This window comes from Mercenaria mercenaria, chromosome 6 (genome assembly GCF_021730395.1).
Source record: "Mercenaria mercenaria strain notata chromosome 6, MADL_Memer_1, whole genome shotgun sequence".
Lineage (NCBI taxonomy): Eukaryota > Metazoa > Mollusca > Bivalvia > Venerida > Veneridae > Mercenaria > Mercenaria mercenaria.
This window is the reverse complement of record NC_069366.1, coordinates 43,528,942-43,552,888: the sequence shown is the minus strand read 5'-3', so window position 1 is coordinate 43,552,888 and position 23,947 is coordinate 43,528,942. Positions and strand designations below refer to the sequence as shown.

At 36.8% G+C, this 23,947-nt stretch overlaps 1 protein-coding gene across 1 annotated transcript in view; it reads right to left on the bottom strand.

Moving 5' to 3' along the window:
• LOC123549157 (receptor-interacting serine/threonine-protein kinase 1-like) overlaps window positions 1-23,947 on the bottom strand; it is a 57,476-nt gene that overhangs the window by 20,083 nt on the left and 13,446 nt on the right. The window contains exons 3-12 of the mRNA XM_053545670.1: window positions 23,415-23,551; window positions 22,023-22,236; window positions 15,547-15,699; window positions 10,643-10,746; window positions 9,082-10,043; window positions 4,681-4,806; window positions 3,172-3,910; window positions 2,582-2,678; window positions 1,928-2,083; window positions 287-435 (exon numbers count right to left, since the gene is read on the bottom strand). Of these exons, the coding sequence (XP_053401645.1) occupies window positions 287-435; window positions 1,928-2,083; window positions 2,582-2,678; window positions 3,172-3,910; window positions 4,681-4,806; window positions 9,082-10,043; window positions 10,643-10,746; window positions 15,547-15,699; window positions 22,023-22,236; window positions 23,415-23,551 (2,837 nt within the window). The remainder of the gene's footprint in view (window positions 1-286; window positions 436-1,927; window positions 2,084-2,581; window positions 2,679-3,171; window positions 3,911-4,680; window positions 4,807-9,081; window positions 10,044-10,642; window positions 10,747-15,546; window positions 15,700-22,022; window positions 22,237-23,414; window positions 23,552-23,947) is intronic.

Sequence of the window (23,947 nt, the reverse complement as noted above, 5' to 3'; positions counted from 1 at the left end):
TTGAGCACTTCGTGCTCAGGTGAGCTAAAAATTGACAAACCTGTACTTGTAAACGGCTAACATCCACACATAAAAAAATCAAATTATTTAGTGTATAAAGACACATGTTTGTCATAGTAAGGGTTCGGTCGGACCCCCCCTGAGAAAATTGGCTGGATCTGTGCATGCTATGTATGTTAAGTTAGTTTTCAATCCTTACATTTGTGCCACCTATAATATCTGTTAAGTTGATTTTCCCCTGACATCTCAGCTATTCAGCCATTCAAAATTTTAGTTTCAGCCTTACCTCATACAGCCCGCTGGCATAGTAGTCAAATTGTAGCTGCTCAATATCTGCCTCAGTCATATCTAACTGCCGGCACAGTCGTTTCCAGTCTTTACCAATCTCCACGGAAACCATGTCTATATGATCCATAGACAACTCGTCTGTACATGCTAAGTCAGAAAAATAGCAAACAGTATTGTTAGGCAGTATACAATCTCCTGTTACTTGCTCTGGACAACAAAATGAAATGGGAAAATATTTCAACAAGAGCTTGTAAACACGAAATGCCCCCCTTGATGCATTCAGTAATTGCACAAGGAACAGAAGTTATTTGGTCACTGTACACAAAAGTTCTACTGTTCTTGGCCAAAGTGACCTTGACCTTTGACCTATTGATCTCTAAATCAATAGGGGTCATCGGCTGGTCAGGATCAACCTCCCTATTAAGTTTCGTGATCCTAGGCCTAAGCATTCTTGAGTTATCATCCGGAAACCGTTTAACTGTTCTGGGTCACTGTGACCTTTACCTTTGACCTACTGATCTCAAAATATATAGGGGTCACCTGCTGGTCATGACCAACCTCCCTACCAGCTTTCATGACCCTAGGCCCAAGCGTTCTTGAGATATCATCCGGAAACCGTTCAACTGTTCTGGGTCACTGTGACCTTGACCTTAAACCTACTGATCTCAAACTCAATACGGGTCATCTGCTGGTCAAGATCAACCACCCTATCAACTTTCATGATCCTAGGCTTTAGCGTTCTTGTGTTATTACCCAGAAACTGTTTAACTGTTCTGGGTCACTGTAACCTTGACCTATGATCTCAAAATCGATAAGGGTAATCTGCTGGTTATGACCAACCACCCTATCAACTTTCATGATCCTAGGCCCAAGCGTTCTTGAGTTATCATCTGGAAACGGATTGGTCTACAGACCGGCCGACCGACATCTGCAAAACAACATACCACTCCTTCTTCGAAGGGGGGCATAATAATAATCTTTGACCTTAACGTGTGAATGACCTTTGAGTGAGCTGTCTGAGGCTTACACGAGACATAATGTGAATGTTTGTACAATCATATTATTTGAAAATCCATCCGTGCATATATTATACCAATTTTATATGTAAAGTTATTGACCAGATAAAGATGACCTAAACTGATGGACACTGCATGGCCTACAGCATCCAACACTGAATTTTGTGACTTATGGAAGCTGCACATAAACTCTATTTATACATTATGCAAATTTACTTTCATTTAATTAATGAAAATATACAGAGACTCTGCATTAATCATATTAGACAATTAATTACATGTGTATGCTTAAAATAGGGTTCACCTACTGTCCAGTGCCAATGACCACACAAAGGCTGAGGAGTGCTGGCATTCTCAAGATATTGAGCGGAAAAGGTTTTTCATTCACAGGTCATTCTTACCTTGACCTTTGTCTCCATGACCCCAAAAATGAATAGAGTTCATGTAATGTCTACTGAATATGACCAACAAAGCTAGCAAGTGCAGACATTATCAAGTTACTGAACAGAAACTTTAATTGGACAAATTCACAAAGGTGACCAAGGGAAAAGTGGTCATCAGCTATGCAGTCAACAAAGTAAAGAAAGATTAAAACAGTGTATACAATAAAGTAAATAACCTACTTGTAAGCTGAGATTTTTTACACTTTTGTTTCTTCTTTTCTGATTTTCTCCTGCTACCACTATCATTTACCACCATGACATTTTTATTACCGATCTGTAAGTTGGGAGGAAGTTCATTATCAGGATCCATGGTGATGGTTGTAGTTCCACCTCCAGCTGTATCCAAGCAGATAAAATGAGTATAAATGAGGCCATTTAATGCGAAAAGGGGCTTTTCATGTCAATTTACAAATTAAAGACATTAGATTTAGATTTTACATTTTAAAATACACTACTTTACTGGCTGAACAGGTACCGTTAATGTTCTGAAATCCTGACACACTAGACACTTATTGAAATCCTGAATGAAATCTAACATGTACACAAATTACACTGTAACCTCTACTGTTTATGCAGTAAGTTAACTTTGCTTACCATGCCTATGATATATGGTAACATGTACACAAATTACACTGTAACCTCTACTGTTTATGCAGTAAGTTAACTTTGCTTACCATGCCTATGATATATGGTAACATGTACACAAATTACACTGTAACCTCTACTGTTTATGCAATAAGTTAACTTTGCTTACCATGCCTATGATATATGGTAACATGTACACAAATTACACTGTAACCTCTACTGTTTATGCAGTAAGTTAAATTTGCTTACCATGCCTATGATATATGGTAACAGGTTGTTTCTGTCTTCCATTTTCACCAGGCTGTTGCGTTCTATCCTCACCTGGATCTGCTGTGCCAGTATGTGTCTGTAAAATTGGTGAACATTTTGTATATATCTGTATGAGTCATTCTGAGTAAATTTCTGTCTAAAATGGTGCAGTTACAGGATAGTCTAGTAACATATTGTTTACCTACCAATAGACAACCCCACCAAGTAGAGCTAACATTAGCTGAAAAGTATCTGGCAGACTAAGAAGGCCTAGAATGGTAATTCTTGCATGCATTTTTACTGAAATGACAGCTCTTTTGGTACTTAGAAAATAGGTATATTTTTGTAATGGTCCACTTTTACTGGCTACTATTTGAGTTCTAGCTTTAAAACATTTTTTATCATTTAATGTCAAGAACTTTAATGTAAGCCTTGGCACCTACAGGTGGTGCTCTTGTTAGACTTATTTCAATAACATCAAAATCTTGGTTCTTATCTTGTTGATTATATTTTTCCAAAAGTACACATAAAATGACCTAACATGGGAAAATATAAGAAAATGTTACTTAGCATTGAGGAAAAGTTTGTACCTGGTTAGCTGGCGGCTGATCTTGTCTGTTGAGTGTTTCATCTGACCTCAACTGCTCACTCACCTCAACAGGTGAACCTGGTCGCCTTGAGGATGCAGAAGTATTTGAAACTGGTGTTTGTGGACTAACTGTCTGCTGTTGTCTTTGTGGTTCAAATGGTCTTCTTTGTGACAGTGGAGGCTGGACTGATTGTGTTGGTTCTTGGCTTGCAGCCACCACACCAGCTGACGGCTTGACTATTGTCTGACCTGGAGTGCCACCACCTTGGTTTGTCCTTTGTTGCTGGCCAAATATTGAATTGTTTGCTGTCTGCTGGGAACCAGTGCTATGTACATTCTGCTGGGAACCATGAACAGTTGGGATTTGCGGAGCAGGTTGTCTTGACACTGACTGCCCAAATATTTGTCTTGGCTGGAAGGGTGGAACATTCTGCTTTACAGGATGTCTAAGTGTCGGCTGCAAAGAAAGTCTGACAGTTGGTGTAACAAAGGAAGGCACATGTGACGACGCAGCACCTGCACCTGTAAGTGGTTCACCTTGTACAACAGACTGACTTGTCTGAGATGAAATGGTAGATAAATGCTGTCCTCTATCAGGAGCAGGAAACATTCTCACAGTTGAGTCAGCTGTTGACCCAAGACGTGCTGTCTGCTGTCCTGGCACTGCATGCCTCTCTCCATTTGAAGTTTGTCCACTTAGTTGATCTACAGACACAGAACTTCCAGTAAGCAACTGCGTCCTGAAAAATCAAACAGTATTTAAAGCATGAAAAAAACTCAATGGTTTGCACAACTGTCTAACATTGTCATGCTTTTATTTCTTGGGGGGAGGGGGGAGGGAGGTGGGGATTAATGTCACACCAACCAAATTATAGGTCATATGGCAAATTTCCTCACATGAAGAATTCAACACCCTGAGTGAGACTCAAACCCACATTGGTGTGGGGCAAATGATTCAAAGTCAGAGACCTTAACCACTCGGCTATGGAGGCCCACCTCGTCATTCTGTGTTGTGAAATGTAACAACTGTAAATGTGAAACTAGATGGACATAAAAAGTTTTATAAAGATCCAAACAAAATATAACTTTGTTTTTTGTTGTTTTTTTTTGCCTCTTGTGTCTTCAACACCAGAGGCATAAGAAGGCCCATAATGCAAATTAAATCCCATCAAGAGTTACCTAACATACTTATTTCAATAGGTCTTATGACTAGGAAGCTTTGTGTGAAGTTTCAATCCAACACATTAGCTGCTGTGATATAGCCTTGTATGCAAAACTTTAACCAAGTGGTAATTCCAACGACAGTTACAATGCCTACTGTTACTGTCAACTTACAATGTTGCCAATGGCAACACAGATGCCTGGCTTAGTAGAACAGCTCTCCCTATTCTTCAAATTGCCAAACTAAAAAGAGCTGCTTAAACAATCCAATAAAATAAGCCCTCACTTCAAAATATTTGGGCAGTAAACAAATAATGACATACCCCTGTGTAAACAAATAATGACATACCCCTGCGTAACTTCCCTTGTACAGCTGTTAACTGGTCTCTGACTGGTTGCTGTAGCTTGCCGTGAAGGTCCGATCTCTGGTCTCAAATTGACTTCCAACTGACCGTCTTTTGACTTCAACAAATTGCTATATATTTTGAAAAAAAAAACGAAACATCCATATATATATATAGCAAAATAATTGTTCTATTTTGTGTTTGATGGTAAGTAAATACCGGTATTGAAATTTTTCCTAAAATATTCGGTAACCAATATAATATGCAGTCAAACTTGTCATATGTGACTTTCCACGGGACCATCCATAAAAGGTCACAAATGACAGGGAGTCTTTAATTCAGGTTCACTAAATAGCAAGGTCAATTAAATATAATAATGATACGTTTAGCAAACTCTTTGAAGAATAAACAATTATCACTAATTATCACTGACTACTTATACCTCCGCTGGCTCCAGAGTCAAGGTTATGACGAGATGCAAAATTACATTTTTCGCCAAGGGTCGTTGAAATCAGCCATATAATCGTCACGGGATGCAAAAATTACAGTCGTTTGTCGCGTCAGACAGGGAGTCGTTTAATTCAGTGACTTTTATATAGTGATTAATGTTGGGCGGTCTAGAACAGGGTCGTGACTCATACGACAGGAGGTCGTTTAATTCAGTGAGTCGCTATGACAAGTTTGACTGTATTGTTCTTTATATAAAAACTTTTATTATAAATATTTATGAGAAATTTTGCATCACTACTTAGGATCTACATAATTAGATATATTTTCTATTTTAGCTTCAGTATACATGTTTCAGATCATATATGAGAAGTAATGAAATGTGCAACAGCAACACCCTTCATGCCCCCTTGCACCGGCTTATTATATAAGTGGAATTCTATTAATTTTAAAAGTAAAATTGTATGTTCTTCAAGATTTCAAAGCCCAAAAAATATAACAACATAGAGTTCACTGTAAGTCTCATACAGTTTAGTACCATTATTTAATGTATGTTGCTTCATATGTTTGTTTTTTTTCATTTTCATTTGAAACCATATATCTGAAGACTATATATTCTAGTTTTGAAGGTTCAACATAGTGTTTCTGGTTTTATTTTTAAAGGCTATACTAATACATTTGTAAGATTACACTAGTCCATTCAGTGAGTCATCCAAAAAAGGAAGATACAGAATTAAAGGAAACCTTTCAAATGGACACACTGGTATAAAGTACAGGTACAATGAACTCTAATGATTGCCTTTATGGCCTAAATTAAAATGAAAATAAAACGAGGGTCATGACGACCCTGGATTGCTCACCTGAGTAATATGAGCTACATGATTCATATGTCAAACTGCTGCTAAAATATTAAGAAAGTAGTCAGTAGGTCACATTTATGGTCACTGAAAGTCAGTTTTAAGATTAGTGTGCAAAACTGTACATGTCATCCAAATTTCATGGCTGTATCTGAAACAAGAGGGTCATTGACCCTAAAGCACTCACCTGTGTACAAGGCTTCAAGTGTGTTTGTATAAGTACAGAGTTAGGCTTCTTCTATGTTAGCCTATATTATATACATGTCACACACACTTTTGAACCTAGGGCAATAATTTGAACAATTATGGTAGACATTACCAACCTGATATCACACGTCAAATATCAAGGCTCTAGCTATTATTGATTCAGAGAAGAAAAGTGACCACACCCCCTGGCAGCCATGTTTTTTGATGAATCGGAAAAAATTGAACAATCTTGGTAGAGGGTCACACAAGAACCATTTATGCAAAATCATTTTAAAATCAGGCCAGCAGTTTCACATAAAAATGATTTATAAAGTTTCCAATATATACATATAGGGAAAAGTGACCATGCCCTCTGGCGGCCATGATTTTTGATGAATCAAAATAATTTGAATAATCTTGGTAGAGGTCAGCATAAGGACCATTTGTGTGAAATTATTTCAAAATTGGACCATCGGTTTAGGAGGAGATGTCGTTTGAAGTTTTTTCTATTTTTAGCTCTGGCAGCCCCTATGTGCAACCAAGCGAAACTGTTTGAACAACTTTGGTAGAGGACCACCTAAGGTACATCATGGCAAAGTTTCATCAAAATCCATTCAGTGGTTTTGGTGGAGATGTCATTTAAATACAAATGTTGACGATGGGACGACTTGACGCACGCACGCACAGACGGACACAGCATGATCACAATACCTCACCATGAGCACTTCGTGCTCAGGTGAGCTAAAAACAAGAAAGTAGGTCAGTAGGTCAAGGTCACAGTCAAGTGACCTCTAATCACTTGGGGTCATCAGGTAATTATAATAAAACAGTCTTGGAAATACGGTCTGATAATTTTTGAATTATTTATTCCTATATAAAGACTCTATAGTTTTCACTCAGTTTTATTAACGTTTTGGCCTTAAGGCTTTTATCAAAATGACAAATTCCGAGAATTACTCTACATCATGGCGTCTCATAATACAACAACATTTGAAATACAAAACCGGAAGTGACGTAACGTTATTAAATGTCAACGTCAAATCCCGCTAAAAAGCGATACACATTTATGATTCACAAGGACTGTCTACTGGCCTCATGATGATATGATTAAAAAGTTAAAGACTTAATGTGCAGAAACACATATCAAGCTAGTGAAGTCCCAAGGCTATCATGGGAGACAATTTAAAATTATTATACTAATCAATTCGTTGGTAGGACAATGAAAGTTTATATACCATAGATATATTACAAAAAATAAGCTAACTATAACTCATATAACAAGTGACCCCAGGGCAGGGCCTCTTTTAATCCCAGGGGCATAATTTGAACAATTTTGGTAGCGGACTACTAGACAATGCATCATACCAAATATCAAAAGCCTAGGTCGTATGGTTTCAGATAGGAAGATTTTTAAAGCTTTTTCCTTTATAAGTCTATGTAAAACTTGGGACCCCCGGGGCAGGGCCATATTTGACCCTAGGGGGATAATTTGAACAATCTTGGTAGAAGAACACTAGCTGATGCTACATACCAAATATCAAAGCCCTAGGCCATGTGGTTTTGTACAAGAAGATTTTCAAAGTTTTCCCTATATAAGTCTATATAAACCATGTGACCCCCGGGGCGGGGTCATATTTGACCCTAGGGGGATAATTTGAACAATCTTGGTAGAGGACCACTAGATGATGCTTCAAACCAAATATCAAAGCCCTAGGTCATTTGGTTTTGTACAAGAAGATTTTCAAAGTTTTCCCTATATAAGTCTAAATAAACCATGTGACTCCCGGGGTGGGGCCATATTTGACCCTAGGGGGATAATTTGAACAGTTTTGGTAGAGGACAACTAGATGATGCAACACACCAGATATCAAAGCCCTAGGCCCTGTGGTTTTGGACAAGAAGATTTACAAAGTTTTTCCTTTCAGTTGCCATGGCAACCAGAGTTCTGCATGGAATTCAATTCTTTGAATAATTTTGAAAGGGGGCCACCCAAGGATCATTCCTGTGAAGTTTGGTGTAATTCTTCCCAGTGGTTTTCAAGAAGAAATTGTTTTTAGAAATTGTTGACGGACGATGGACAATGGCATACGCACGTCGCACGATGGACGACGGACATCAAGCGGTCACAATTGCTCACCTTGTCACTTTGTGACAGGTGAGCTAAAAACAAGAAAGTAGGTCAGAAGGTCACATTCATGGTCACTGAAAGTCAGTTTTAAAATCGGTGTGCAAAACTGTACATGTCATCCAAATTTCAAGGCTGTACCTTAAAAAACAAGAAAGTAGGTCAGTAGGTCACATTCCACATGACCCAGATTCAAACTTGATCTAAAGATCATCAAGGTTAACATTCTGACCAGGTTTCATGAAGATACAGTAATAAATATGGTCTCTAGAGTGTAAACAAGCTTTTCCTTTGATTTGACCTGGTGACCTAGTTTTTACCCCACCTGACCCAGATTTGATCTTTATCTAAAGAGCATCAAGGTTAACTGACTAAGATTCATGAAGATATAGTCATAAATGTGGCCTATAGAGTGTTAACTAGCTTTTCCTTTGATTTGATCTGGTGACCTAGTTTTTTACCGCACCTGACCCAGATTCAAGCTTGATTTAAAGATCATCAAGATTAACATTCTGACCAAGATTCATAAAGATACGTCATAAATGTGGCCTCTAGAGTGTTAACAAGCTTTTCCTCTGATTTGACCTGGTGACCTAGTTTTTGACCCCAGATGACCCAATATCAAACTCTTTCAAGATATTATTGAGGGTAATATTCTGACCAAGTTTCATTAAGATTGGGCAAAAATTGTGACCTCTAGAATGTTAACAGTCAAATTGTTGACAACGGACACAGGTCGAACACAAAAGCTCATCTTGAGCACTTTGTGCTGAGATGAGCTAAAAATTTACCTTGCTATATTCTGCAGTGCGTCTGGATTTCTCAACAAGCTGTTATACAAGCCTGGATTGCTGATGCTTAATTCTGAAAGTAATTCATCCACAGGATCTCCCTTTAACATGGTTTCTTCATCATCCCCTTCCTCTCCATTCCGACCTTCACCTTGACTACTGTCACCATTAGCAACAGTTTCACTTTGTATCACAGCAGAGACTGGTTGAGCTATTGGTCCGTGTGGGTGCTGGAGCTGGGCACCAGGAGTGTAATGTTTACTTTTCACTGAAACAAAACCTGACAAACCAATTTCCCTTGATTCCTGCATGCCTCTATGACCAGAATTGTCAATTTCTTTCTGTCCAGTCTCATTGATAGGCACATGAGCTTGACCATAGTTTCTTGATGATCCTGGTATATTCTGGACTGGCATACCCTTCACCATTGGTGTTTGCACTGTAGAAAAACCTAGTCTCTCAGATGGATAACCAGTCTGTGTATTCAAATGAGGAAATGCTTCTTTAGGAGGCCTATTAGAGGCAAACGCTGGAAATCTCTGATTTAAAGTGTCTGTATTGCTGTGTCCACTATTTCCACTGTCCTGTGATTGTATTTTGGGTGGAAATTTTATATCATCGCCTTTCTCTCCATCGGGTGATGTCTGCTCATTACATTGCCCATTTGCTTCCTGATTTGATGACACATTTTCTGCACTTGCCTGATTGTCAGATAACCTATTCTCAACACTTGAGCTTAAGTTAAATGACCAATTTCCTGTACTTGGCTGTGCATCAAATGACCCATTTCCTGCATTTGCCTGTCCGTTAGACAAATTATTCTCCACACTAGTTTGCCTGTTCTCTTTCCTCACTTGTTCATTAAACAACCCATTGTTTACTATTTGTTGCCCATTAGAAACTCCATTTTCAATACCCTCCCAATGCATAGTGCATTCATAGTGCTCGACGGCTTCTTCTGGCTGAAAATCAGATAAAATATTCAGAAATAAATACTAACAACCTCTAGATTCAAAGAACATTTAATTTTGATACAAACGCAAACTGAAAAGACACAAGTATTTATCTTTTGTGTAATCATGTGAGAAATTCAAAATCATTTTATATGATGCTACATTATACACTTGCTGCCTTTTAGTGAGGTAGTAGGATTTATTAAACAGGGTATAATATCCTCATATCAACTGAACCTAAAAGGCAACATTGCTTTATTTTCACCTGCAACCATTTACAGAGGTTTATAATTTGATCCAATGGTATGATATGTGAATGTGTATAGCACCACACTGTAAAGACATCACTATAAAATAGAACCCTACCTAGTTGGTTTGCACAGATTTTCACACAAGGTAATGCATGATTTTGGCTCCGCCCACAAGTCAATAAAATGTTTTATCATTGACCAACATAAACGGCTATAGATACAGATTTATATAACAATAACATCTTTCTCTTTAGAAAAAGAAACCCAAATGCTATCTATCTATTAGATGCTAAAATTTATCAACAACAGTTTTGATTTTTAGTTATTCTGATATGGCTTTTTATAATGAAATCTTACCTCCTTTTGGTACATTGTAACAATTTGTGCCCTGATGTACTTGAGGTGTTGGTGTATCGTATCCTTTACTGAATTGTACACTGGAGTAATTTTCTCATGAAGGTCTGAATAAAAAACAATTCCTCCAATAATACAATATAAAAATATCATGTCTCCTACACAGTATATGTAGTTTTGAGGAAAAATTACAATACTTCTGAAAGATACAAAAAATGATTTTGTAAACTAGAATGTGTCTGTAAGACACAGGGTGTGCCCCCACTGGTACATTTGTCACAAATAAGGGCCAATAATTCAAATGTTTGCAATCTAAAGGGGGTACAGCCTTAACAAACGTTTTATATAAAGGATTCATTATTCTAGGCCATATCGTTTTTGAGTTATGAGCATCACAAACAAAAGATCCAGTTTTTAGGCTATTTCAAGGGCCATAACTCTGTAATAAATGCTTAGACTCTAAAGAAGAATGCTAAGTGTGCAAGTCACATCATGATAAAGACTCATACAAGGTTTCATGAATTTACATCATATACTTTTTGAGCTAGGCACCTCACAAGGTAAAAATGTGCAATTTTGATTATTTCAGGGGCCATAACTCTAGAAATAGGGGGCAGAGCCAGATGAAAAATAGAAGGTGCACAAGTTCATATTATGACTGAGACTCACGCAAGGTTTCATAAATCTATATCAAATACTTTTTGAGCTAGGTACGTAACATGGCGAAAATGTGCATTTTGTACTATTTCAGGGGCAATAACTCTGGAAATAGGGGGCAGAGCCACATGAAAAATAGAAGGTGCACAAGTTCATATTATGAATGAGACTCATGCAATGTTTCATCAATCTATATGAAATACTTTTTGAGCTAGTCACATAACAAGGCGAAAATGTGCATTTTTTACTATTTCAGGGGCAATAACTCTGGAAATAGGGGGCAGAGCCAGACAAAAAAATAGAAGGTGCACAAGTTCATATCCTGACAAAGACTCGAGCAAGGTTTCATCAATTTATATCAACTGCTTTTTGAGCTCGGCAAATCACAAACTTCAGATGGACGGATGGATGCATGGACAGACAAATGGATGCATGGACAAGACCACATCTATATAGAATTAAATTAACTCACACAAGTAATGTTTTCTGTCATTAATCTCAGTAGTGAATTTGTAAATGAGGCTTGTTTTTTAAACAAAAACAAATTCCACAATTAACTGGGTATTTCATTTTCAGTCTTGAGTATACAGTGACATTTTTCAGCCTTTGACCTTATGTCCCTAACAAGAGGACAATTAAGGCCAAGTATAACTCAATGGAAAAAGTTTTGACCAAGATGACCAAATTTTAAACTTCATAAAGATAGAAATGTGGTCTCTGGTGCGTTAACAAATTTTTTTCTGTGGTTTGAACCTAGTGACCCTAGATGACCCAGTTTCAAACCTGACTAGATTTCAAAAAGACAAACCATCTGACCAGGCTTCATGAGGATCAGGTACAAAATGTGTTAAAAATACATCATCCCTTACAGAAGCAAGCCTCTGTGGCATACATGCTGCGTATTTGCTGTGTATATGCCGCGAACACAGTAGTACGCCAGAGGAGTACATTTTACATACACCGCATGCCGCGTACATGCCGTGTACTATTTCGACGAGTACACAGCATGTACGCAGGAGGTCACTAGTACACTTCAAGTACGCAGCACAGACTCTGAAAATTTAAGGAGTACACTGCATGTACGCAGGAGGGACTTGTACAAGAAAATAGTACACTGCATGTACACCGCAGATACTTTGAAATTTGTGCAGTACACTTCATATACGCGGGAAAGACTTGTACAATTTCTTTTGGCATTTATACTTAGTTTTTTTTTATAAGTTAAAGTCTGAAGTAAACTTCATATACGCGGGAGGGACTTCATGCAGGAAGGATTTGTACATTTTTTTTTTTTGGAAGCAAGAACTTGATTTCCAAGTAACTTTTATCTAAATAGCATAGAATAGTTCAGATTACCGGTATTCTGAACAATAAAAATTTGCCAAACTATTTGCAATGTTCATTTGTGAAGCTTACATCTTAGTGTAAAAATATATTCTTTTTCATTTTGAATTAATCCTGGAGCTTTCTAACTTGGATAATTGAAAAGCCTTATTTGAACTTCATTGCATTACATTTTGTAATACATGAAATAATTACCAAGATAATGCCTCAACAGCGCCCGAATGAGAAGAATTAATAGCTCTCACTGTTATTTGAATACTCTTAAGCAAAACACCACTCTATCATGTTTTATAAAGGCTTTAATGCTCATTATGTTAACTCATTAAGGCCTCACCAAATTAAAAAGTTGTTTATCGGATTTGCAGCTCGTATATTTTCAGAACGTTTTTGGCTAATTGCGCTTGCCCTATTGGAAAAAAATCAGTCCAAAATTTTTTGGTGCGCTACTTTTTACAGACGTAAAAGTGTATAAATGCTTATATAATTCCAGTCCTAGATTGTTCTCAGATGGATTTTAATCAAAATAAATACATACTACGCACACATCGTCTATAATAAATCATAACACTTATATTTAGTTGCATTAAAGTTGTTTCCCCTTGATGCAGTTACGCCATTTTCTTCAAATGTTTACCAAATTACATGCTACAAAAATTGATTTATTTCATTGAAAAGTGGATGGAGAAAAGCATACTAATTTATTTGATAACATCAATCTACATTATTTTCGTAAGGGTAAATACTTATTGATGCATGTCACTTATCTTTTTTCTGTTTTTTTCTGTCCAAATGATCAGCATTTGCATACGAAAGTTGGTGGGGTAAGGAATTTACATTATCACAGCAGTTTCGCCACAAGAGTACACAGCATGTATGCAGCAGGAGTACACAGCATGTACGCCGCAGGACTCGGGCCAGGAGTACACAGCATGTACGCCGCAGGACTCGGGCCAGGAGTACACAGCATGTACGCCGCAGGAGTACACAGCATGTACGCCGCAGGAGTACACAGCATGTACGCCACAGGGGTAGTACACCGCAGGCTCATTTGCATGTGAAAAGTGTATGTGCCGCGTACATGCTGCGTACTATTTCTCGCATACTAAATTCCTCCAGCGTACATCCTGTGTACTATGTAGTCCACAGCATGTACGCAGCAAGTAGTACGCGGCAGAGCTCATTTGCATGTCAAAAGTGTACTACAAACGTACTATCGGTGTATGTGCGGTGTATATCCTGTGTACTATTGATTTCAGTACACATCATGTACCCATCATATACGCTGTATGTACACAGCAAGAGTACGCAGCAGGCCTTTTTCTTCTGTAAGGGATATGATTTCACCCAGCGACCCAGTTTTAGTCCGAAGATGATCCAATTAATAACCTGACCAAGATCTTGTTCAGACGCAAAATCTGACCATATTCTATAAAGACCGGGTAATAAATGTGACTTCTAGAGTAAAAGATGGCTTTTCTACAATTTGTGCTAGTGACAAAAGTTTCAAGTTTCAACCTCAAATGACCCACATTCAAACTTGATCTTGATATCATAAAGACATACACTACGGCAAAAGTTATAACATGTTTTTCTGATAATTAACCTAGTCAATTAGTTTTAGACCCAAGATGACCCAGTTACAAACTGTATAATGAAGCAAAATTTCCAACAATGTTTCATGATGATCAGGTAAACAAGAGCTGTCAGAGGACAGCAAAGCTCGACTATTTAACAGGCTTATCAATGGATTGAATACTAAAGTCGAAAAAGGGGTATACATTTGTAAAAATGCAAAACAGATTTATGAAACCTGTAAAATGCATGTCAGCTCATCAAAATGGATAAGTGTGTAATCTTTGAAGTTTCAATACATTCAAATACGCGGATACTGAGATGCCAGCTTACATATAAAACCTTAACCCAAAATTGGTAAGCAGAAAAATGGGTATAATTTTGTACAACTGCAATGCAGGGTAATGAAACCTGTGCAACACATACCAGATTTTGACATTAATCAAGTGTGTGAAGTTTCGATCCATTCCCATTAGTGGGTTCTCTGATACCTACTTACATACAAAAGCTTAACCAAAAATTGCTAAGTCGAGAATAGTCGAGAATAGGACATTATTTATAAAAAAGCAAAACAGAGCCATAAAACCTGTGAAGTGTAAGTCAGTTTATCACAGTGAATAAGTATGTAAAGTTTCAATCCATTCCCACATGTGGTTACTGAGATATCAGCTTACATACAAAAACTTAACCTAATTGGGACTCCGATGCATGGGCGAGTCCAATAGCTCTACCTATTTTTTAAATAAACATGGCCTATTGTGCATATACAAAGTTAGTTTCTTTATGACTTGACCTTGTGATCTAGTTTCAAACTTGACCTACATGTCTTAAAGCATACATTCTGACAAAGTTTCATGGAGATCATGAATAAAATGTGATCTCTTAAGAGTGTTACAAATGTTTTCTAGTGACCCAGTTTTTGATCCAGATGACCAACTATCAAAACTTGTCCATGATTACATTGAGGCAAACATTCTGACCAAGTTTTATTCAAGTGTGGCCAAAATGGTGAGTTTAAACAGTAAAACTGGTGATAAAGTAGGACTGACAACTTTCCATGCAATGCATCCATTCAAGGTGCCAAATTTATCCTCTACTAGCATGGACAATAGAACAATCTGACCAGAGGGACAAAATGAGAGAAAGTCCCCAGATGAGAGAGAAATCCATTAGATACAGGTCTGTCCCACCATCTTAGCCAATCTCTTTGCAGACAGACAGTCTGGATTTTTAACTGATGGAAGGGATGCAATATTTCCTAGAATCAGTACTAGCCTCTTAGAAAACTTACAGCTTTCTTATATATATGATGACTCACAATACTTGTCACATACCTTTGAATGTTGGTCTAAATTCAGGGTTGCGATCCCATGACAACTGAATCATGTCTCGTATTTCTTTAGGACACTCTTTTACAAGAACCTGCAAACTGGGGCGCTGGTTGTTTATTACAGCTTCACGAATTAATCTTTCATTATCTCCACAATCTGGGAAAAAAAAAACACAATTCATACAATATTCATTATCCTGTAAGATCTCTTTTCTTTTCATTCTATTTTTGCTGGTCTGTATAATTTAAACTCTTAAAATAACAAGAGCTGTCCGTAAGACAGCCAAGCTCGACTATTCGAAATATTGTCCCAGAAGCAAGAAAATATTACCCAAAAAGGTTAAATATCAAAAGAGTTTTAAGTTCAAAAGGGGGCATAATTTGACCAAAATGCATATCAGTTATGGGACTTGCTGCTATCAACTAGTTTTATAACCCCGAAGGCACAAGTGAAGCTTCAATTCAATATCTGCATTAGTTTTGGAGATAGAAACTCACATGTAAAACTTTAACCAGAATTTTCAAAGTCCAAAAGGGGGCATAATTTGCCCAAAATACATGCCAGAGTTATGGGACTTGACCCAGTGAGGTTAGTATTTGATCTAGAAAAAGAAAAAATAAGTTTCAAATCTATATGCCTTTTAGTAATTGCTGTATGTACTTGCACGCAAAACTTTAACCAGGATTTTCTAAGTCCAAAAAGGGGAATAATTTGCTCAAAATACATGTAAGAGTTATGGGACTTGATCCAGTGAGGTTAGTAATTGATCTAGAAAAAGAAAAAATAAGTTTCAAATCTATATGCCTTTTAGTAATAGCTATATGTACTTGCACGCAAAACTTTAACCAGAATTTGCTAAGTCCAAAAGGGGGCATAATTTGGCAAAAATGAAAGTCAGAGTTATGGGACTTGATGCTATCAACTAGTTTTATAACCCCGAAGACACATGTGAAGTTTCATATCATTATCTGCATTAGTTTTGGAGATAGTAACTTGCATGTAAAACTTTAACCAGAATTTTCTAAGTCTAAAAGGGGGCATAATTTGCTCAAAATACATGTCAGAGTTATGGGACTTGACCCAGTGAGGTTGGTAATTGATCTAGAAAAAGAAAAAATAAGTTTCAAATCTATATGCCTTTTAGAAATAGCTGTATGTACTTGCACGCAAAACTTTAACCAGAATTTTCTAAGTCCAAAAGGGGGCATAATTTGGCCAAAATGAAGGTCAGAGTTATGGGACTTGCTGCTATCAACTAGTTTTATAACCCCGAAGACACATGTGAAGTTTCAAATCAATATCTGCATTAGTTTTGGAGATAGTCACTTGCATGTAAAACTTTAACCAAAATTTTCTAAGTCCAAAAGGGGGCATAATTTGCTCAAAATACATGTCAGAGTTATGGGACTTGACCCAGAGAGGTTGGTAATTGACCTAGAAAAAGAAAAAATAAGTTTCAAAGCTATATGCCTTTAATTGATGGCTGTATGTACTTGCATGCAAAAACTTAACCAAGGTGTGACGCCGCCGCCGACGCCAGGGTGAGTAGAATAGCTAGACTATTCTTTGAATAGTCGAGCTAAAAATAATTATAAGGAATTCAAATCTCAATATTTTAGATCATCTGCTTAATCTTGCAATCCCCTATATAACTCCTTCCCATTTTTCTAGAATTTACATATCATTTAGAAAATTACCCAATTCTTTTTCTTCCTTTAGAAAAAATATTGAAGACATTGTAATCAGTTATGCTTTTTTAATATTGTAAATTATTTTGAATGAAAATAATTTTATTTATTTTCGAGAATTCACGTTATTGGTTGCTACATGAAATAATAGCGATGAATAACTGGTTCCGTAGCTCTTCTTTCTTTATGATTTATCTTCTTGGTACCGGCTTACTTTTAACCGGTTTCAGGCAAATACGCATGAACAGATAGTTTTCTATAAATACCGCTAAACCCGTGCGCTTCGTTCACTTTGTATTGCTACACGGTTGTATCAAGAGAAAACTTACCTGCCCGCCACACTCCTGTACTAGAAATCATTTTTGTTAGATTGATAATGAGATTAAACATATTTCAGTTTTTGTGTGAATATATGTTCAAAATACAATGTATTAACCTTGTTACTGTAATATTTTAGACAAATAGACTGTTTCTCTGTAGTATTTATGCTTACAGGCAACTTCTCAGAATAGTTAACGAAAGGCCTTATAGAAGAATGCACAGTCAGTATACACAGGAACATTATGCCAGTAACGATCGCTGCGCGAAGGGATATCAGGCGATTCTAAGACATTCATACGAAGAAAATGTACGGTAACCAATGAACTCTTTTGAGATCACTTTAAGCATGTGAATTACTGTACCTGGATATTCTTGTTATAGTTACATGTGATTTGTGCAGTCATCTGAAATGTGATAAGTACTATTAAAGGTGAAATAGACAATCACTGAACTGTTCCTGGAAATTCTTGTTTAAATTACATGTGATTTGTGCATTCATTTAAAATGTGATGAGTACTATCAAATGTGACATGAACTTTTGATGGAAACAGATCAATGTGACTGTAAATATTCTCACCGGGAAATATTTGAATGCTATTTATGTAGATTTACTTGTGAACAATATTCTTTTCTTTGTTTTTCATAATTAACATCGCTCTATTTTCATATAGGAAAATTCTTAAAAAATAGAAGGTGATCAGGCGTGTCTGCTTACAAGTGTAATTTGGAAATAAATATTGTTTCATAAATACATCTATTGTCTGGCGAGAACTTACAAAGCACTGTATTTTTGGCATGTGTTATTCTTATGTGGTTACTCTTGTGTTGTTATGTGGCTAGGGTTGAAAAGGTTTTGCCCATACCGGTACTACCTGGCAAAATCTAGTATTGTATTGCATATTGCTTTGTATTGCGTATTGCTTTGTATTGTGTTATCAACCCTCTAGCATGCAACTTACTGGTTTCCTTCACGCAATGGTTTTGGTATGTGGTGACCCATCATTCCCGGATACCTGGCCGTGTCTGGTAACTATCATACCGTGACTACTGGCACCGAAGTTGTTGTGCATTGCCACATTATGTTTAAGTTAGTCAGTATTGCTACCTCGTTAAGTCCAACAGTGCAGAGTTACGTTATGTTGAAATTAGCCGGTTTTGCTACCACGTTATGAGTGTAAATTATACGTGACAGTGCAGAGTTTCGTTGTAATGGTTTGCAAATTTTAGCAACTTGCGCCTGGTCCCCTTCTGGTTATTTTATTCACATACTTGGGGAGATACCTCGTCAGGTACATCTTTGTTTTTGAGCGGCCAATATATACCCAACCTTGTATTCATTTAGTAAATATTTTATTTATTTGATTTGTAACATACTGAAATATTAACATTGCAATATAAAATCTTATCGTGTAGCAATTAAAAGGTACAAAGCAGGGTTTAGTTGTAATCTTTTCGAGTATTAAAATAAACAGTCAAACTTTTGCTAAAAAAATCACCCATAAACAGAGACCATCCATGAACAGAGACCACAAATGAACAGAGACCATCCATGAACAGAGACCACCCATGAACAGAGACCTCCTGTGCACAAAAATCATCAAAGAACAGAGACCACCCATGTGAATAGACCATCCATGAAGACAGACCACCGATGAACAAATAGCACTTATGAACAGAGACCACTCATGCATGAACAAAGAGCACCTATGAACAGAGACAGTCCATGAACAGAGACCACTCATAAACAGAGACCATCCATGAACATAGACCATCCATGAACAGAGACCACCCATGAACAGAGACAACCAATGAACAGAGACTATCCATGAACACAGAGATCACCAATGAACAGTGACCATCCATGAACAGAGATCACCCAAGAACAGGGGCCATCTATGAACAGAGACCACCCATGAACAGGGACAACCCATGAACAGAGACCACCCATGAACAGATACCACCCATACACAAAGACCATCCATGAATAGAGACCACCCATGCGCATAGACCATCCATGAAGAAAGACAATCCATGAACAGAGAACACCCATGAACAGAGATCACCTATGAACAGAGTCCATCCATGAACAGAGCTCACCAATGAACAGTGACCATCCATAAACAGAGACCATCCATAAACAGAAAGTATATTGTTTGAGTCTCACAAAGGTGTGGTTCTTATTGACAGGTTTGACTGCATTTAATTTCAATTTCACCCAATATTAATTTATTTTCACGCAGTATCTAAAGGTGTTAATTGATCAGTTTGTGTTGAGGAGTATGTCAAACATCTAATGGACAAGACTTAAGTTTAATGTGGTTTACCTGATGATGATATATATGCTGAAATATCCTGTAACAGGATCTGTCAGAAAACTAAAAGACATGAAAACAACATACCTGTGTACCTTAACTGAAGATATTATAGCAAACTGAAGGTTAAATATTTATCATATAAGCTTTATTTCACAATTTAATAGTGTTCAGACATACTACATTCACACAGTTTGTAGTATAAGGTACTGTTTATTTATGATTATTTCACCTTACCTAGCTAAAATGAACTACCCTGAGATTTGTTTACGGTTTTGTAGCAAACTTTTCAGAATTTAGCAGAAAGGGAATTTCAAAGGGGAATGAATGCTAATGGTCTGCCAAGTATTCTGTTTATTACGTGTAACACTTAGAACGTTAGTTTTGACTATTGCAACAATGGCATCACTGATTTTCTATCAAAAACAAACACCAAATATAAAATAAAACAAAAATTCTGACAACTAATCTTAGGATGTTACCCTGAACAGACTGTTTTATAGGCCTTAGATAATGAGCTTATTATATAAACAAGAGGGTCATGATGACCTTGGATCGCTCACCTGAGTAATATGAACCTACGTGTAAGGCGTGTTTCAGAAGTCAAACTGATGCTAAAATATTAAGAAAGCAGGTCAGTAGGTCACATTCATGGTCACTGACAGTCAGTTTTAAGATGGGTGTGTAAAACTTTATTTGTCATCCAAATTTTAAGGCTCTACCTTAAAAAACAAAAAAGTAAGTCAGTAGGTCAAGATCATAGTGACCCTTAATTACTTAGGGTCATCAGGTAATTATAATAAAACAGTCTAGGAAATATGATCAGAAAATTTTTCAGTTATTTTTTCCTATATAACTCATATAACAAGTGTCCCCCGGGGCAGGGCCTCTTTTCACCCAGGGGCATAATTTTAACATTCTAGTTAGAGAACCACTAGGCAATGCTACCTATCAAGTATCAAAGGCCTAGGCCTTGAACTTTCAGACAAGAAGATTTTAAAAACAAAATTCCTATATAAGTCTATGTAAAATTTGGGACCTTTGGGGTGGGGGACTTTTCACCCCTGGGTAGTAATTTGAACAATCTTGGTAGAGAACCATAAGGAATTGCTACATACCAAATATCAAAGGCCTAGTCATGTGGTTTCAGACAAGAAGATTTTTAAAGTTTTTTTGTCTATGTAAAATTGGGGAGGGGCCTCTAATAAATTGAACAACCTTGGTAGAGGACCACCAGGCAATGCCACATACCAAAATATCAAAAGCCTAGGTCTTGTGGTTTAAGACAAGAAGATTTTTAAAGTTTTTTTCCTATACAAGTCTATGTAAAACTTGGGACCCCCAGGTCCGGGCTTCTTTTTATCCCAGGGGCATAATTTAAATAATCTTGGTAGAGGACCACTAGATGATGTCACATACTAAATATCAAAGCCCTAGACCCTGTGATTTTTGACAAGAAGATTTTCAAAGTATTTCCTTATATAAGTTTATGTTAACCATGTGACCCCCAGGGAAGGGCCATATTTGACCCTAGGGAGATAATTAATTGATGCTAAAGTATTAAGAAATATTAAGTCTTGGTAGAGGACCACTAGATGATGCTACACACCAAATATCAAAGTCCTAGGACCTTTAATTTTGGACAAGAAGATATTCAAAGTTTTCCCTATGTAAGTCTATGTAAACCATGTGACCCCCAGGGCGGGGCCATATTTGACCCTAGGAGGGATAATTTTAACAATCTTGGTAGAGGACCACTAGATGATGCTATATACCAAATATAAAAGCCCTATAAACTGTGGTTTTGGACAAGAAGATTTTTAAGTTTTCCTTTTGGTTGCCATGGCAACCAGAGGTCTGCTTGGAATTCAATTCTTTGAACAATTTTGAAAGGGGCCACCCAAGGATCATTCCTGTGAAGATTGCTGTAATTCTGCCCAGTGGTTTTGAAGAAGATTTTTTTTAAATTAGAAATTGTTGACATACACTTGACGCACTAAACACGACAGACGACGGACATCGAGCGGTTACAAAACCTCACCATAAGCCTTTGGCTCAGGTGAGCTAAAAATGATTTTAATTCACATGTGGCAAATACATATCAGTGAAACAAGCACCGTGAATATTATTTAATATAAAGTAGTTTTAAATAACATACTTCGAAATGGAACTGTTCCAGAGAATATCTCCCATAGTGTTACTCCAAATGCATACACATCCTCTTCCACAGCTCCTTTTTTGTTGATATCCATGAAAACTTCAGGAGGAATATGTGAAAGAGTTCCACATCGAGGGCCTCTACCTATCACTGGCCCTGTCCTGCTGAAAGCCATGGTAACTGTTCTCCACTCTGACAGACCAAAGTCACTGATCTGTTCATAAAAGAAACAACTACAAGCATTTGTATAAATTATGCTTTGTTATATTAAATAGTGGCAGTAAACTTGTTTTGCAAAAAATAAACACATGAGCACTTTTCTAAAAGCTCAATGAAAAACTTCTGAACTCATTGAATTTAATAGTACCTGTGCACACTTTGGTTGAAAGATGAAAATAACATCATTTACCACTAGTTTACACTACCAAATATGTGGCTGCTTGTTATTAATATTGGTACACACCCTGTTTTGTACATCATTTCGAAAGTACCTGAGAAATTTTACTACAAAGGCCTTTGAATAAGTTCTTTTTAACCTTAATGGACACTTTTCAAAATATTATATGCTAGTATGTTTATAATAAAGGCCGCAATTTCTACCATATATAATTTATTAAAAAGATGTGATTTTTAACATTTTGCAGTTAAAGCTACTCACTTTCCATTGGGGTAAAAACTTTAGTATTTGTATTTTCACTGATTCTGATGTAATATGTTTATCATTAAGAAGTGAAAAGCAGAGTAATAAAAGATTTGTAAAATCCTGTTTAATCCAAGTTTAAAGGCAGTTGGCTAAAGGGTTCTTACGTTATCAAGCAGGATCTGTTTTCAGTGTCAAGGTCACAGTGACCTTTGACCTACAGGTTCACAAAACAATAAGGGTCATCTACAGACCACAGTCACTCATCCCATGAAACCAAGCTCTAATTATTTAACAGAAACTGTTACCTTGACCTTTGACCTACTGCTGACCATAGCCAATCACCCTATGAAGTTTGATGATTGTAGACTAAAGTGTTCTTTACTTATTTTGTTGAAACTTTTTTTCAGTCTCAAGGTCTCTGTGACCTTGACCTTTGACCTGCTGACCCTTAAAATAATAAAGGTCATCTAAAGACCACAAACAATTATCACAAGAAGTCTGACCATTGTTAGACCAAGTATTTTCTCCTGGCAAACTGAAGAACCAGGGAACCTTCTGTATTTTATACTTTACTCAAACTTTTAATTACAATCGTCTGAAGGAGTAACTCGTATGCCACTCAAGTGGCAACAAAAAATATGGTTAAATACATACACTGTAAAATATGCCCAGATAAAATAGTATCTGCTACTGGATACATTGTTGGTTGTATGTTTAATAAAGCTTACCTTTAAATTACCTTAACTTACCTTGGCAACAAAATTATTGTTGATCAGCACATTTTCTGCTTTTAGATCAAGGTGTTTTACTGGTGGTGTACGGGAGTGAAGCCATGCCATTGCTGATATTACCTGCTGAGCAAACTGTACACGCACAGGAGTCCCAACTATAAACATACAATGTACAACTACATACTGGTATAATCATGGTATTTCGGTGAAATCATTTAATTTTCATGGGCATGAAATTTTATGATTTCAGCCAAATCAGCTGTTTCATAGGATATTAATTTGCGGATTTAAACTTTTCCAGATAAAATGAATAGTTATTTTGTTTGTTTGTTTATATTTAACTTCATGGATTGACACAACTTCAAAATCCTCATAACTAAGTCCCCCACAAATTTAACAATTCACAATATGTAAATTAAATTTCACAATCAGTTAAAACAAAGTTTTCTTCCAAGCAACTAATACACCATAACTAGTGTACCAATACTAATTCTGAGTGTGCCAATACTAATTCTGATGAAATGATACTTTATTTCTTTCAAGACATTAGC